The 15,966-nt window shown below is 34.6% G+C and overlaps 1 protein-coding gene across 1 annotated transcript in view; it reads right to left on the bottom strand.

The window, feature by feature from the left end:
* The window catches only part of LOC130229202 (collagen alpha-1(I) chain-like), a 93,479-nt gene that overhangs the window by 63,136 nt on the left and 14,377 nt on the right, over nucleotides 1–15,966 (bottom strand). The window contains exons 2-5 of the mRNA XM_056457879.1: nucleotides 4,091–4,271; nucleotides 3,373–3,531; nucleotides 3,041–3,233; nucleotides 285–401 (exon numbers count right to left, since the gene is read on the bottom strand). Of these exons, the coding sequence (XP_056313854.1) occupies nucleotides 285–401; nucleotides 3,041–3,233; nucleotides 3,373–3,531; nucleotides 4,091–4,271 (650 nt within the window). The remainder of the gene's footprint in view (nucleotides 1–284; nucleotides 402–3,040; nucleotides 3,234–3,372; nucleotides 3,532–4,090; nucleotides 4,272–15,966) is intronic.

The following is a 15,966-nucleotide window of genomic DNA, read 5'->3' on the forward strand; positions in this document are numbered from 1 at the left end:
CATAATTAATAACATTAATTACGTTTCGTGATTAATCATGAATAATTACAAAAAAAGTGTCATTAATTACGTTAATTTTTTTAATCATTTGACAGCCCTAGTTGCAACTTAAATCTGCAGGAAGATAGATCTCCAGAAACAGGGTTGAGCACCCCTGGTGTTAGTATTTGCACCTTTTAAATCAATGTTTTACAATTCATAAGCTCTAAGAACATTCTACAAAAAACAACCTTTTTGTAAACAGTTAATAAAACTGGTTTTAAGTTTAAAGTCCTCAACTCTACCTCAGCGCTACTTTCCATCTTAAAAAGGCTGTGTCCACACATATGCTGATGAAGCTCACAATGATCCTTGGCAGCATTTGCATCTCCCATTATAAAAGTCATCTGTCTCAGCTCTCCCTGTAAAGACAGACACCGGCCTCAAAGACAAATCTGAGCCATGACATCATTGACATAACAATCCATTCACAAAAGTGCTGGTCAATCGTTCACTCACATGTCTCATTGACTTAGGATGAATGGTGAACCTGATACCACAGTCCTCCATAATGAAAAAAAAAAAACCTAATGTAGGCATTCAGTGCCATTGAAACCTTTAACATACAGCTTGATCAATCAAGCTTTTTTAAGTTGAAGCCAGTGAGATGATGATATTTACATCTGAAAATTGGTGTGGTCGCCAGACATGTTTCCCATGAAAGAACTGCTTGTGATACATTAGCAGGACAGCTCTTGTTTCTCTAATAATCATTTTCTAAACCACAGTATTGTAGTAAGATATATTCACTGTATTATAGGGTTAGTTCATCCAAAAACCGAAAAGCTTTATTTACTTACCCTCAAGGTATCCTATAAGTGTGTATGACTGTTCATTCAGTCGAATCCAATCAAAGTTATTTTAAAAATACATATCTTGTATTTTTCATTTCAGAATCAGAATCAGTTTTATTAGCAAGTGTGCCTCACACACACAAGGAATTTGTTTTGGCTACAGAAGCTTCCAGTGTACATAAAGTGACAAGTGACAACACAAAATAAATCTGAAAAAAAATGACAATAAACAATAAACAAAAAGGCAGTAAGTCAAAAAGATCTGAACGTTGAGTTGTGTGTACAGATTTACTAGAAGTTCTACGTTAAGCTGCTTTGACACAACCTACACTGTAAAAGCGCTATAGAGATAAAGATGAATATTTTGAATATTGAATATTAATCCCAAGCAGCCTGCCACTGGGTTCTAGTGCCTGTCCAATAAAAAGTTTATTCTGGGGTTGCTGTCTTACATTAATAAAATGTAAGAAAAAGAGTTATATCTAGAAACAAAGAATCAATTGGGGTCATAAAATCACAAGTCTGATTTATCTGATGTATTTAATTTCTATACACTTACATGGGAAATAATCTTAAAAAAATAAACCTGACCGTAATGTAACCTGTAAATGAACACTTCTCAAAAACAAAAAAATATACTGCCATCAGTTTAGCCAAAAGAATTTAGAAAATATCAGCAAATGATCAATATTGTGCATCCCTACTATATTTAACTAATATACAAATAAAAAAAAGGTGAAATCATTTTTATATTTTATATCTGAAGTATGTTTTCTTCTACAGTCCATAACAAGTCAAACAAAGTGCATACATCCATGATAAAAGGGCTTCAAAAAGGTGAACAATGGTCTCCTGTAGCAAATCAATGATTTTTATAAGATTTTTTTGCGTATATATATATATATATATATATATATATATATATATATATATATATATATATATATATATATATATATATATATATATATATATATATATATATATATATATATATATATAAATAAAAACACACAAACATACAGTTGAAATCAGAATTATTAAACCGCCTGAATTATTAGCCTCCGTTTATTTTTTTTGCCCAAATTTCTGTTTAACAAAGAGAAGATTTTTTCAACGCATTTCTAAACATAATAGTTTTAATAACTCATTTCTAATAACTGATTTATTTTATCTTTGCCATGATGACAGTGAATAATATTTTACTTTTATATTTATAAGACACTTCTATAAGTGCTTAAAGATCAGTTAGACACAGCTTAAAGTGACATTTAAAGGCTTAACTAAGTTAATTAGGTTGACTAGGCAGGTTAGGGTAATTAGGCAAGTTAAATGGTTTGTTCTGTAGACTTATCGAAAAAAATATATAGCTTAAAATGGCTAATAATTTTGACCTTAAAATGGTTTTAAAAAAAATTAAAAACTGCTTTCATTCTAGCCGAAATAAAACAAAAAAGTCTCTCCACAAGAAAAAATATTATCAGACATACTGTGAAAACTTCCTTGCTCTATTAAACATCATTTAGGTAATATTTAAAAAAGAAAAAAATTCAAAGGGGGCTTAATAATTTTGATTTTAACTGTATAAAGAGTTTTGTGTAAAGTCCAGTGAGAGACTGTGGCCATCTTCTTTATGGTGCATTTAGTGCCACTAGGAAGACAGGAGTGTGACGTTAAAATGAAGATAGACAAACAAAATGCAATCCTGTCCTGTTTATAAAGATATGGATTTTTTTAGACAAAAACAACAACAAACATGTGAGGTACTTTTTTATTATGGATGGATGCACTTTATTAAACTATATTTGGACTGAAAAACACCAACATGTTGCCACTTGTAGAGCTGGAAAAGCACAAGATATTTATTTTAAATAACTTTGACTACATTTGACTGAAAGAAGAAAGTCATATAATGCAGTAATCAACATTTGTAGTGGAACAAAACCTTTCATCAAAGTTTGACTAAAACTATTAAACAACACCCATTCTTGTTTTAGGATTATTTAGAAAAACTCCACTTCATATGTTGTCATTGTACACCTAGGACACCTTCAAGGTATAGTAAATCATAGGCTGATTTATTTTTCCGTTACCCTTTGAACAAATGACATAGGGGAGGGCTGGTTGCCCTCAAGCACAATGAATTCTTGACACTGAAAAATCGTTACATCTTCACATCCTACATACACCTTGTGCATAAAGTTTACCTCAAAGGGGGTCTCAAACCCCTCCAGGATGCCGCCCACCATAAGCAGACCATCTGTAGTGATGCCCATGTAAGGGTACATCCAGCTGACTTTTTCCACAAGCACGCAGTCCACATATACAGCCAGCCATTCAAACGCAACCCCGATTGAGATCCAGTGCCACTGCGAGTGGGACAATCCTGACACTGAAAACCTGAAAAGAGAATTATGCTGACGTTCACGAGACAGATGACAGAATAATAGGGTTTTAAGCACACTATTAAAAGAGCTGTGTTATTTTAATATCGGGAAAAGCTAAGTGCTCAGTGTCATGTGTTAAATGGTGTTTGTACTCATAGTCCCGGTGTTGAGTAGTGATGAAGGTGATGCTGTGTGGGCCGATCCGGATCTGGAGTAAAATGTGATTATAGAAGTTCAGCAAAGTCAACAGACTTCGCTCCGCGTCCTGAGAGCTTCGCAGTTGAATCAGCACACTGAACTCATCAGCAAAGCTGAGAAAAGATATGATTTCAGTCATTTACTCATTGTTAGAAATTAACAAACTTACATACATGCAATTAAAATCATTTAAGTATTTGTCATTAGATAAAAAAAAATAAAATGATTCACATAAGGCTGCATTTAATTGAAGGAAAAGATAGGAAAAACAGCAACCCCATAAATATTATTAAAATTCAATCTTTTATATTTTCTCATTTTAATTAAATATTCAAAATGCAAATAAGCCAGTTGATGGTAAAACTAAATTTCGTAAATCGTACGCACACTTCAGAATCTTAACAGCAGCAGTTATTTAGGTCATTCAAGTACTGAAAACCTAATCTATTATGAACAATGTGATTTCTGGGATATTTCTTTTGTCACATACTATTTTTCCTCAACAGTGGCATACATAAACAACTAATTGGTCAAAGCATCAAGGAATTTCACCATTTTTGTAGTTTACACAGTGATGATAACGGTGCTCTAAGTCAAATTAGAAATTGTGTTATACAAGAACTGTCAACATGCAAAAACCATTAAGACTTTAGAATAACTGAATCAACAAACCTTGATCCAAAAGCTTGCTGGCTGGGCATAGTGAGTGTGGAGTACAGGCCAATGTCCAGCACTGGACATCCTTGATCCTCCTCATAGAGGCTCACGTTTCTGCTGTTTGATACCAAACTAGAAAGCTGCTCAAGCAAATCCACTCTTTGTGTAAACATATTCAGATGCGTGTTGAACCTCTCTGCAAAAACACAAGACAAAAACTTTATATGGATAAACTGCTTTCTTTTAATGTCTTTTCTTTACTTCATTATTAAGTCTTTGGGCCCTATCATACAACCAGCGCAATAAGGTGCATGACGTTTTTGCCCAGTCGTGTTGATATTTTCAGACCAACGCAACATTAATTGGAGGAGGCTCATTCTTTATGCTCGCACAGAGCGTATTTTTCAATCCTTAAAATAGCAAAAGTGGATTCGGACATGCCCTTAACCCTGTAAGGCCTGACATATGAGGAAACCGTTAGAAAACTGGAATTTTCTGGAACTGGGATGTTTATTAAACCATTAAGCAAAATCTAATTTTTTTTTTTGCCAGATACATTTTTTTCATGATATTTATTTTGTTTCACATTTGATACATCAGGCATTTGTGCAACTTTTTTTCTCAAAACAATGATAGTTTTAATTACAAAAAATAATTTTGCCCTTTACATTTTGACAAAGGAGAACATTTCAGACAGTTTTTCTCTTTAATTTTTGCTACATTAAGCATTTTACAGTGTTTTATTATTTCACTTTGTGGTAGCCGTACTTGTAGTTTAAGTTCTTGTTTAGGCAAAGATGCACCTTACATTTACACAGTACACAGAAGTGGGAAGTCATTGCTGGTGTAGTGTTTTTATCTCTGTCAAGTTTCTCCATATAGGAAAAATGATCAGGGTCATGCCCTCTAACATTAAAAGGCACACCGCAGCTTGACCTTTTATGGGGTGCATGTTCATATACATGCCTAGGACTTTCTCAATTTCTTTGGCATCTGTGTTTATAGACTTGCCATCTTACAGGATTATTTGTTCTCCAGTGTCCTGTAGCATTTCATCAGTGGCAAACTATTTCAATACTGTACATATACAGAGTCCAGAGTCTATAATAATGGATGGTAATTAAAGGCAATTGAAGATGATGAGGAGGGATGGAATCCTCAGGCCATGCATGATGATGATGGTCATTCAGACAGCTGTGATGAGGAAGATTATCAAGAAAAAAAGTTTAGTCCAGACAGGAAGATAAAGTCCCCTAAGTACCTCATACCCTAAGTATGTATTACTGGAAATTGAAGCACTTTAGATTTTGCATTATTGCTTTATTACTGACTGTCTAAATGACTAACAACATACATTTTATAGTAATTTATAGTAAATACTATATTGTTTTTTACCTATACAGTACTATAGTAATGTATACAACAACGAATACTTCAGCATACTGTAGTATTATGTGAAATGAATAAACTGCAATAAATAAATACAATATATAAACAAATACCAAATATACTTCAGCTTTTATTACAGTAAACTAGGGCTGCATGAAAAAACTGACATCGCAATATTTTATTTTTCTGCAATACATACTGTAATATTGAGTGTATTTTCCTCAGATGAAATGAACGGCTCTATTTGGAAATAATCAATCATTTTAGATTGATTTGGATAATTTTGTAGTTTAGTACATCTGTATGTAATAAAATAAACCAAATCACTAGCACTGACAAATACAGTGCATCAAAGATGCAAATGAAATGCACTGAATTGGGTAAGCTAAATTGTCCGTAGTGCAAGAGTGTATGTCCTGGTCCTCCAGGTTGGGGGTTAAGCATTAGGCTAACAGCCCACCTTGTAAAAATTAGAGGTTACAAAACACCAACCTAGTTTGGCTAAAAATCAACTTCAATATAAACAGCCCTGGAAGCAAGTATGGGGTCATTTGCTTATATTACTATAGTTGTTGTACTACTAAAGCAACCATAGAATTACAACAACAAATTAATTCAAGTACTTTAGTATGGATCAAAAGCATTATAACATTTACTATAACTTACTACAGTATTTTTTTCAAGTGTTTTTTTCTTGTTGTCTATTGAGTGAAAAAGGACACGTTTCAAACTGTCCAAATCTCCAAGGCTTAACTTTCTCCTTTCCGAGCCATCCACAAATGACCCTTCCCCATTGTGCAAAAATACAGTGAGGGCCATCACTGATGGATGATTCTGGGGTGAAACATTCCCACAGAGAGCTGCATTTTTCCCACCTGATCCCCACAGGACATCAAGGGTGAAAAAAAAAAAAAAAAGAGTCCTTGATTAACTTTCCATCCCTCGCCTGCACAACACGGCCAAGGAAACTCACTTCTTCACTTTCCCTTCCCCCTCAAGTACATCTTTCCAATCCCCTCCCAACCCCAAAAAAGTCTTGATAGAGAGACAATACAAACGCACATCAGCTATCAAAGCGGAGTAGTAATTTTATGATGCAATGAGTCTGTTTTCATTGGACGCCACACTCACAGTTGTTCCCGCTATTTGAAAAGATGGAAAAAATGGAAGGAAGAACTACATAAAACAACTGAAATGACTCATTTCCATGGATGACCAGAGTAATAATGAAAAACTTCAACATAAACTCAAATCCTCAGTAGCCAAATGTGGCAAAGTAAATGACTGGATGATTTGGTCTTCTCAAGAATGACTTGAAGGGATGAAAGATGGACCTTACAACCGGATCAGAGATTTTAGTTAGGTGTCTTTCCTCTTTAGCTGGGACTGATCTCTGGTTTCATTGATGGTGGTGAAAAGGGCTTTTTACGCTGACTGCATTCAGGCGTCAGTCGTCACTGTCATTCCATGCAGCATGTCCACAAGCAGCAGACTCCAGTCACACATGAGCACTTGTTGATAACCTGATGAAAGGTGTACATGCCACTGCTCTCACATACCATCAGCACATTAACCTACAATCCATGTCTAGCCACACACCCACACACACACTACTGTTTTACACTCAGAAGCTGCATTTTGTGTGTCATTTTTACAGCAGACGTAAAAAGTTAGTAAGAGAATGAGTGAGTTAGTGAGTGAGTGAGTGAGTGAGTGAATGAATGTAAAAAAGGCACAATATGTGAGATTACAAAATGGTTACAAAATGGATTTTTGAATGTCATGACCAGTGTTGGGAAAATTTACTTTAGAAAGTAATGCATTTCAATTGAGTTATTCCCCCAAAAAGTAACTAGTTAAGTTACTTAGTTACTTTTTATGGTAAGTAAAGCGGTATGTTACTTTTGAGTTACTTTTCCTGACCTGGCTTTTCCTGAACTGGCTGACCTGGCTTGATCTCTTTCAGAGCAGTTTTTTTCTCTTCTTCTTTTTTAAATAGAGGAGCTCTGAAAATAACAACACACTGTATAACCTTCATTTACCTTTAAAAAAAAAAAACATAAAAAAACGTAATGCTATCTTCAGAGAACTTCCTGACCCCAGATCTATACAAGCTGTATTTACAGATTAATGAAGGTTTATAGCAATACGCTTGCTACCTGTGGACATTTAGTCTTATTAAGAAGTAAAACCGATCCTCTTTTCTTTTTCTTCCATGTGTTCAAAATAATGAGAATATTTCCATTGCAGAAATGCAAGGCTCTGCCATCTTCATTTCTGTCTGTTGCTGCATTTTCTCAACGCGTGCGGGAGTCAATGGGACTATGTTCATTTTAATTCAGCAATTTATTTTTTTAAAGTGAATTAACTAAACTAAAAAGTAATCTCATTACATTTTTTAAAAAGTAACTCAAATATTATTATTTATTTTTTAAAAAGTAATGGTTACTTGAATCATTACTTAAAAAAATACATAATATAATGTAACTCAAGTTACTTGTAATGCGCTACCACCAACACTGGTCACGACACCTTCATAATCATGACAATAGTGTTAAACATCAATAGATTTTAAAATAAAAAGGTGACATTGTTTGATATGTCTTTGTTATGTCAGCTTGACATAAACAAACAAACATACATCACAAACTGTCTTCCTCTTTGGGGACAACTTAACATTACAACACAACAATACTTGTCAATGTCTTTGTCATTGACAGCCTGACATTACCACGATGTCATAACATAACTTGTCAAAAACCTGTCATAAGCATGGTTGTCATGAGGCCATTATAATTGTGTCATACATATTGTCATGATCCTATTTTTGAAACAAACTGAATTTATTATAAAATTTCAGTGTAAAAGTGTCAATTCTCTGTCAAATAATTTTCTAACAGTGTCGTTAGTATTTGTCATGTCATGATTATAAACACACTTATGAACACAGCTTTAAGTAAAGTGTTACTAGGGCTGGGCGATAAAATCGGTGTCAGTTTTTATTGAACACCATTGTCAATAACGTTTAAAAAAAAAAAAGGTTTGTTTTGAAGTTTTGGTATGAATCACTATAGTTTTATTAAAATGTGGCTGCTGAGCGAGCGCCTTGGAAGGAATGCAAATAAGCTTAGAGTATAAGTTTGTCATTTCCAATTGAGGCACGCCACATGTGACGCACGTGCATTTTCCAGGTACCCTTAGTGTACCTGGACTTTTCCGAATGCTGTGAGCCCGAAGCGATATATGCAATTAGAACTAACCAAATCTGCTTCACACTTTGTATGGAATATACACATTTCAGTAACAACAGTAGACTAATTACCTGAGACAGCGCATACAAACACTGCAGTGCTTTTTACTTTTCTCCATAAACCTGTATCGGACATGCAGAAATAGTCTGTTTGTCTTCCTCTTAGAAAACGGTTGATGGTCTTCTAGTTAATGGCGACGCTAGGAGAGCACGAACGCAAAGAAATTGGTAAAGGACACGTCACTTCAGGTCAGAATAACACATAAAAACGAATGCCGTATAGCAGCAGTGAGGGGATTGCAAATAAAAAAAAAGGATGTAAGGATGTCGCCCGAGTGGCTTTTTGGTTTCTTTTCTTGTGCATGCCAGCCACTAGCACCCCACCTGAAAGATTTTTTAGCGCGGGGTAATGCTGTCATCCAACTTCACAATTTGTAATGTTGCAGTATGTATTTTATTAATGATGGTTAGTTATTTTACTTGAAAGCTCAGATTGGATTATGATCATTTCTTTTGTTTACAGAGTTTGAGGTTTACTGTATCATTATTATTGACACCTTACATACATCCCTTAAAGTTTGCTTTGATTGTTCAGTTTACGCTTTACAAGTGCACACACTTTGTAACATTTTATTTATCAAGTTTAAGAGTCTCTTTAACACTTCTGTTTATTTTATTATAAAGAGATTTGATATTTTGCTTAAATATTTTTTGTTTTTGACTATTAAAACGATTTGCCTTAGTAAAGTTGGTAAATTAAAATAAAGTGGTTAAATAAATAAATAAATCCTAATATTCCTAAATGTATTGTTAAAAATATTCAATAATTATTGATACCGAATGATATGACGTGATCATTTTTTTGCAATATCACCCAGCCCTAAGTGTTACCTAAGTGTGTCTGTTGAATTTGTCCTTTGTTTTAAATGGTGTATGTGTGTACAGCACTTTGGTAAGCACTTGTTGTTTTTAAAAAGCGCTTAAACTTTGACTTGACTTGGCCTTTTTTGTGCATTAAAATCCTGTTTATTAAACCTATAATCGTAGTTAAGCATAAACATTTCTTCATTTAGCAGACACTTTTATTCAAAGAGGCTTACAAGTGAGGATAAAAACATATGTATTGTGTGTGACTGTGTGTGTGTGTAAGCTCACAAACTGTGTAATTAGTATTCAAACGAACTAAATATTTATATACAGTTTAAAATAAAAATTATAATACTGACATAATGGAAAAAGGGTTTGTTCGTATACTGTATTAAAAGGATAATGTTTAAGATTAAATTCAAACACTGTCTGTTTAACTAAATGAATTATGAAGTTTTGAGTTTTGCAGGGCTTCAAAGGAATACAGGCAACACCCCATAACATACAGACCACATGGCTGAAACACAAGACTTTAAACAGCTCAATATGATGTCTGTGGGGTTACAGAGGAGTCAGACGCGAAGACTGCATCACTTTCAAAGAAAAAAGGAGTGACTTCAACAGGTTAAAAAGGAGAAATTGTCTAACATCTTGACACCATGTGCAAGACTGACATTCCCTTTCCCACCTTGGCTTGTGGTAATTGTGTTTTGTAGGTGTTCATTGTCCACATATGCTGATCTATGACTAACCCCAAACCATTGCTCCACTTTGGGAATGTTTAGAAAAGCCACAAAAGTGATGTAAGATCAAGTCTGTGAAGGGTCAGTGGGTACTAATGCCTCCTCCTAGAGCACAGCTGAACAAGCATTCATCAGACAGTCATTAATATCCATGTAGTGTACATATCAGCGGTGTGTTTTGTTAACACAAAGTATGAAATGTGATTTCCATGGGGCATTCACTCATCCATGCCATTTTTTGGTAATATTTTTTGTAAAAATATTTACATTCTAGAGTGTACAATCAATTGGAGAATTACTGCATTACGGTATTTTAGTGAGAGTTCTGTTGAATAAAGATCTTTTAAAAATCCAGACACATTAATATAGAAATTGAATTAATTTAGTTTAACAAGCATACATGTTTGTTTGTTTTTTACTCTCAAAGGAACTTGCCTTTTATGAATCATCTAATCCTCTGTAATGTCATTCTGAATAAAAAAAAAAGTTACTGTAGGATTGTCAAAAGAATCAAGTTCAATATCAAACATACCTGCCAACATTTCTTTCTAAAAATCCGGGTATTCAAAGGGTGAGGTGTCTGAATAACACTATTGTGAACCGGGTAAGTTACTATAATGTGGTTATGGAACGGTTATTGTACTATGGAGCGGGTTTCAGGCGGGCACTGCGATCAGATACTATACCAAAGTTGGAGACCAGAGATGTTACAGACTTTACCAAAAACCTGAGGACTGGGGGCGGGGGTGGCAGGGAGGTTCAGGAGTTTTCCAGGAGAAATAACAAAACGGGAGGGTGGCGGGAGATGGATCTGAAATGTGTCGGCAGGTGTGATACCAATCGGTACTGAAACAACATTTGAGCAAAAAACAACATTTGAGCATTGTTGAGCATTCCCAAACACAGCTGGTTGGCCATTGTGTTCAACAAAAATAGCAACATAGGCTTATTCTGAACGTACCCTATATATATATATATATTTATTTATTTATTTATTTATGGAGATCGCGAATTATGTAGCCAGAGGAATGTATGGCTGCATTTCATCTTTAAAACAAATGCTACGTGTGATCACCAGCTGACCACCTACCTCCGTGTGGTTGGCATTTCTGCTGTTACCAGTTTGTCCAGTGGCTCACCACATATGTAGGAGTTGACTGTGATGATAGGATTCGAGTCCAGGAAAGAACGGTTCACAAAAGTCAAAAAATAAAATAAACAGGTAAGCAACAGGGTGGAAATGTGGTAAAATCTGAAATTGTGGTAAAAATCAGGATGCTGTGAGAGCTTTTGCTTTTCTGGATTGCTTTTGAAAACACTGTCAGTTGGGTTTAGGGAAGGAAGAGAGTGAGTCAGTCGATCAGTCAGTCAGTCAAAAGCAGTCTCTGGTGGATTTACACAAGAAGAGCAGGTGCGAATGGCACTTGCAAAAGAAATTTGAGATCTCAAAAAAGCATACACTCCAAAAAAAAATGTAGCTCCTGGGACGTATTTGGTGCTCTGTATATAGGAGTACGCAATCAGAATGAGCCTGGGTTGGAAATTACCGTGATAGTTTTAGGTTTACCGTTTTTTACTGCTATTCATCGAGTGCAAAAACAGATACACAGACAATGGAGCATTTCAAAGCCACATAAATCAGGTGATGCATCAGTGGACCGCTTATATATCACCTCATAAACAGATCAGCTGACTGACGTGACTTTGAAATGCTCCAGCATCTGTGTACCTGTTTGTGCACTTGGTGAACAGTGGTGAAAAGTATTAAATCAATGACCTTCTTAGCCAATCACAGTCATTTTTGTTAAGCATGGGAACACAATGGCCAATCAGCAGTGTTTAAAAATGCGTTTAGTAGGGCTCAAATGTTAGCGGGAAAAGGACGTTTTTAAATTCAGTACCAATTGGTACCGAACTCAATACTTTTGACAACCCTAATATACTGTACATCTCAGTACATCTCACATGTCATCTCACATACACCAGCACCAGAAATGTCTCAATCACGTAAACTGTATGTTTTACACACTGTATAACAACAAAACACATGAGTGATAAATGAATGAGGCAGAAAAATGCCTGAAATTAACTGCAGCTGCATTAATGTTCCAAAAATAAACAGATAAAACTGTGAGGTTGAAATAACTTTCCTTCTCTCTTGAATTACCGGCCTGTTGTTTCTACAGGAACTGAATGCTGAATGTAAGTCCATTCATCTACCATGTACCCTGGTTCAGGTCTGATGTTTGGCTAAATTTATTTTCCATTTAATGCCCTAGCCCCCCTAGTGCCGGCTTGTGTTTCATTCATGAGGACAGTTCGCTTAACAAAAGTCTTGCAGTAGCAATTATGGAATAAAGAAGGATCAGAATCCATTTCCTAAGCAGTTTCCTTTCTTCCAAGTGTAATCAGAGACAGGCTGAGGGTTTTTTTGGTTGTTATATCTCTTTCATTATGAGATGGAAGATGAGACAATGTCTGACTCTGACACCAAAACTGAAGGAAAGAAATACTTTGATTACACTAGAGAGGATTTGCTTGAAATTGACTCTTTATGGTCAAATTTACTTTTAATATCCAACTTGAAACTGTATGCAATGTGTGGAAGTAACTTTCATCCGTACGCAAAATTATGCTACATTTTATTATTATTACTTATAACATTTTGTATGTGGAATGATCTATCCAACATGTATTGGCACACAAAAAAAACAGCCAGTTGTAATAAATAAATAAATAAATAAATAAATATCTCCTAATAATAATGCCTGTTAAATGAATAAATGTAAACAACAACAAAAATAAATAAAAAAATCTGGATTTCGCCAACAGAAACATACTGAACAGCACTTTAACTCACATGTAATAAAGTCTTGCACAGAGGGACATTGTTGTCTTCACCTAAAACCCAACCTCTTAAATCTCTTTTCATTTCCCTTTAAGGCAGAATAATATTTAAATATGTCTGGGTGGCCCTGGGTCAAAATGAAAATTCTCAAGTACATTTCAAATGAGGTTTAGCCTAGCACAATCAAATCCAACAGTTCTGGACCAGTCTATAAAGTCTTTTCTTTTCAATTTTTTTTTAGTAAAGACAACAAACTAATTCTGTTGTTAATGGTAAATTATGTTTGTCATCTGCACATAATTTATTAGCAAATCAACAGCATGAACTTCTAGAAACGTAAAGTGACCCCTATAATATTTAACAGTGTATTGTGGTTTCCTCACTAACAGACCATTAGTAAGAACGCTGCATTTAGGGCCAGTGAAACAGCTCTCCCTAAAAACACCTGAGCGCTGTCCTGTTTAGATAATTAGGAAACAGATTAAAGAATTAGGAATGGCTCCATGGTCAACAACCACAGAGTTTCAGGATGTTTTGAAAGGCATTTAATCTTTTCCCCCCCCATCCTGGCCTGTGTGCTGACAGCATTTATATATCCCTGGGGGACCCAAATCAGACAAATGTCTTTGCCTCACTTCTCTAATTACTCAATGCATCACTCAGTCTGTCTGTAGTGGTGTAAAATAACAAATTAAAAATTCTCAAATTACTGTAATTGAGTATTTATCTCAGGAATTGTACTTTGCTAAGTAACTGTGCACTGTAAAAAAATATATGATCAATTAGTCATGACAACATATGTATTTAGTTCATTGAAACTCATTAAACTAAGTTAATCATGTTCTAACTTAATTTTATAAGTTACGCACGCTGTTTTAAGTCAGTTTAACATAGTGTAAGTTCAATGGACTCATACAGTTAATTTGATTCAGCTTAAAAATTTAAAGGCAACCAGAATTTTTTTAAATGTGTAAAAAAATGTGTATTTTCACTTGAGTACATTTTAATGCGGTATCAGTACTTTTACTGCACTATTTTCCCACTTTTTTGCTTTTTTCTTGATGTCGAATTAGGCCTTTGATTCCCATCAAATCCCATCAGACATACTGACCATCCTCAAGACAGACAATTTATAAATGTAGCAAACATGTACAGTGTGAAAGCATTAAAACTGTCAAAATTGTTACACACAATGATGGGAGACTGTTTAGACTACATGTCACTGATGAGAAAATGAAGGATGTCCACTGTATGATGACTGAAATCACCAAATGGCTTCAAACGAAAACGAAATGCACTACAGAATATTACGTTTTCAAATACAGTACATGCACAAATTGCATTACTATTCTATCAGTGCTGCACGAGATGCACATAACTTGTTAGGTAGGGTTCAAAATGCATAAGTGTTAACATATCCTCACAGCTAGATTATAACCATTTTCACAGTGTAATACTCACTACTCTTTAATTGAAAGGATGAAAAATATCATACAAATACCAGCCCATACAAATACCAAAAGGCAGTGCCCATAAAGATTAAGGCCTACTGTCCTATTTTGTAGGTTGTAGTATGGTTATGCCTTGAAACAGCTCTAAACTGCTTATTGGTTCGTTGGATTTTTGGTCACATGGTCAAGGAAGGGATAAAGGTGGTTTCAAACTTTGATATATTTCTCTTTTATTCTCTCTGGGGCCTTCTCTGACCATGCTTTCTCTACCAGGTAACTTTATCACATTTACTGTAAGCTCAGTAAAATTAAATCATGTTTAACACTTGATGTTTTATCATTTCATATCTTTTTTGTGACTAATTCAGTTGTAACCAGCAAAATATTCTTGCTTTGTTTACTTTCAATTATTCTGTGGATTACTTTTGATTTCATTTTAACACTTACTGTAACTGCTCGATATTGCAATACAATCATAAAAACACCAAAAATCCCCCTCATATGTTACTATCCCAATTGTCAGTGGTATATGATTGCAGAAGGTGGTCTGACTAGAAATGTTTTACACCATGTTGAAAACATTTTTTAGCCCTTAGGCAATACTACAGCTCAAACCACAGCAGTAAATTTACTGCCTTACAGATTACTTTTAAAAGCGATTATTTTACTTATACTTTGAGTAGTATTTAGAACAGATACTTTTACTCGCAGTACATTTTTGGCAGGTAATGATACTTTTACCGAAGTTTGATTTTTCAGTACTCTTTCCCCCACTGGCAGTCCATTTTATTAATAATATGACAACCTGGACATTATACAATTTATAAAATAAACTCAATACTTTATTAACAACTGTCTGCTCCAGGTAATTTGGAGTTTAATAGATTTCAATTGAAAATGACATTTGAAACATGTTTGGAATAAAACTTGGACTGGAAATGATGGGATGACCACAGTTAAAGTAAAAATAGATTTAATAATACAATTAACTCCACAAATTCACATGCTGGTTTTACTAAATAGCAACTCCTATTTTGATAAAGATCTGTTCCCTCTGAATCTCAATGTTGGATTTCTAATGACCGTCTGAATTAAATTAGATTTTTGTAATGAAATAGGAGCAATTTCCGATACAATCATGTGTGAGCACTTGATGGTTTAAATGAGTATTTTCACAGGTGGCATTACACTCACAGACAGTTTTCTTTTGTGAATAATAACAGTAATTTCAGGGGTTCAGTCTTCAGTTTTTCCTACACAATCATTCATTTCTGAATGATTAATTAATCAAGCTGTCAAATGTGTCATGACAATAACCAGTTTAAGCTCTCACACTGAGTTCA

Source organism: Danio aesculapii, chromosome 5, assembly GCF_903798145.1.
Source record: "Danio aesculapii chromosome 5, fDanAes4.1, whole genome shotgun sequence".
NCBI classification, from domain to species: Eukaryota; Metazoa; Chordata; class Actinopteri; order Cypriniformes; family Danionidae; genus Danio; species Danio aesculapii.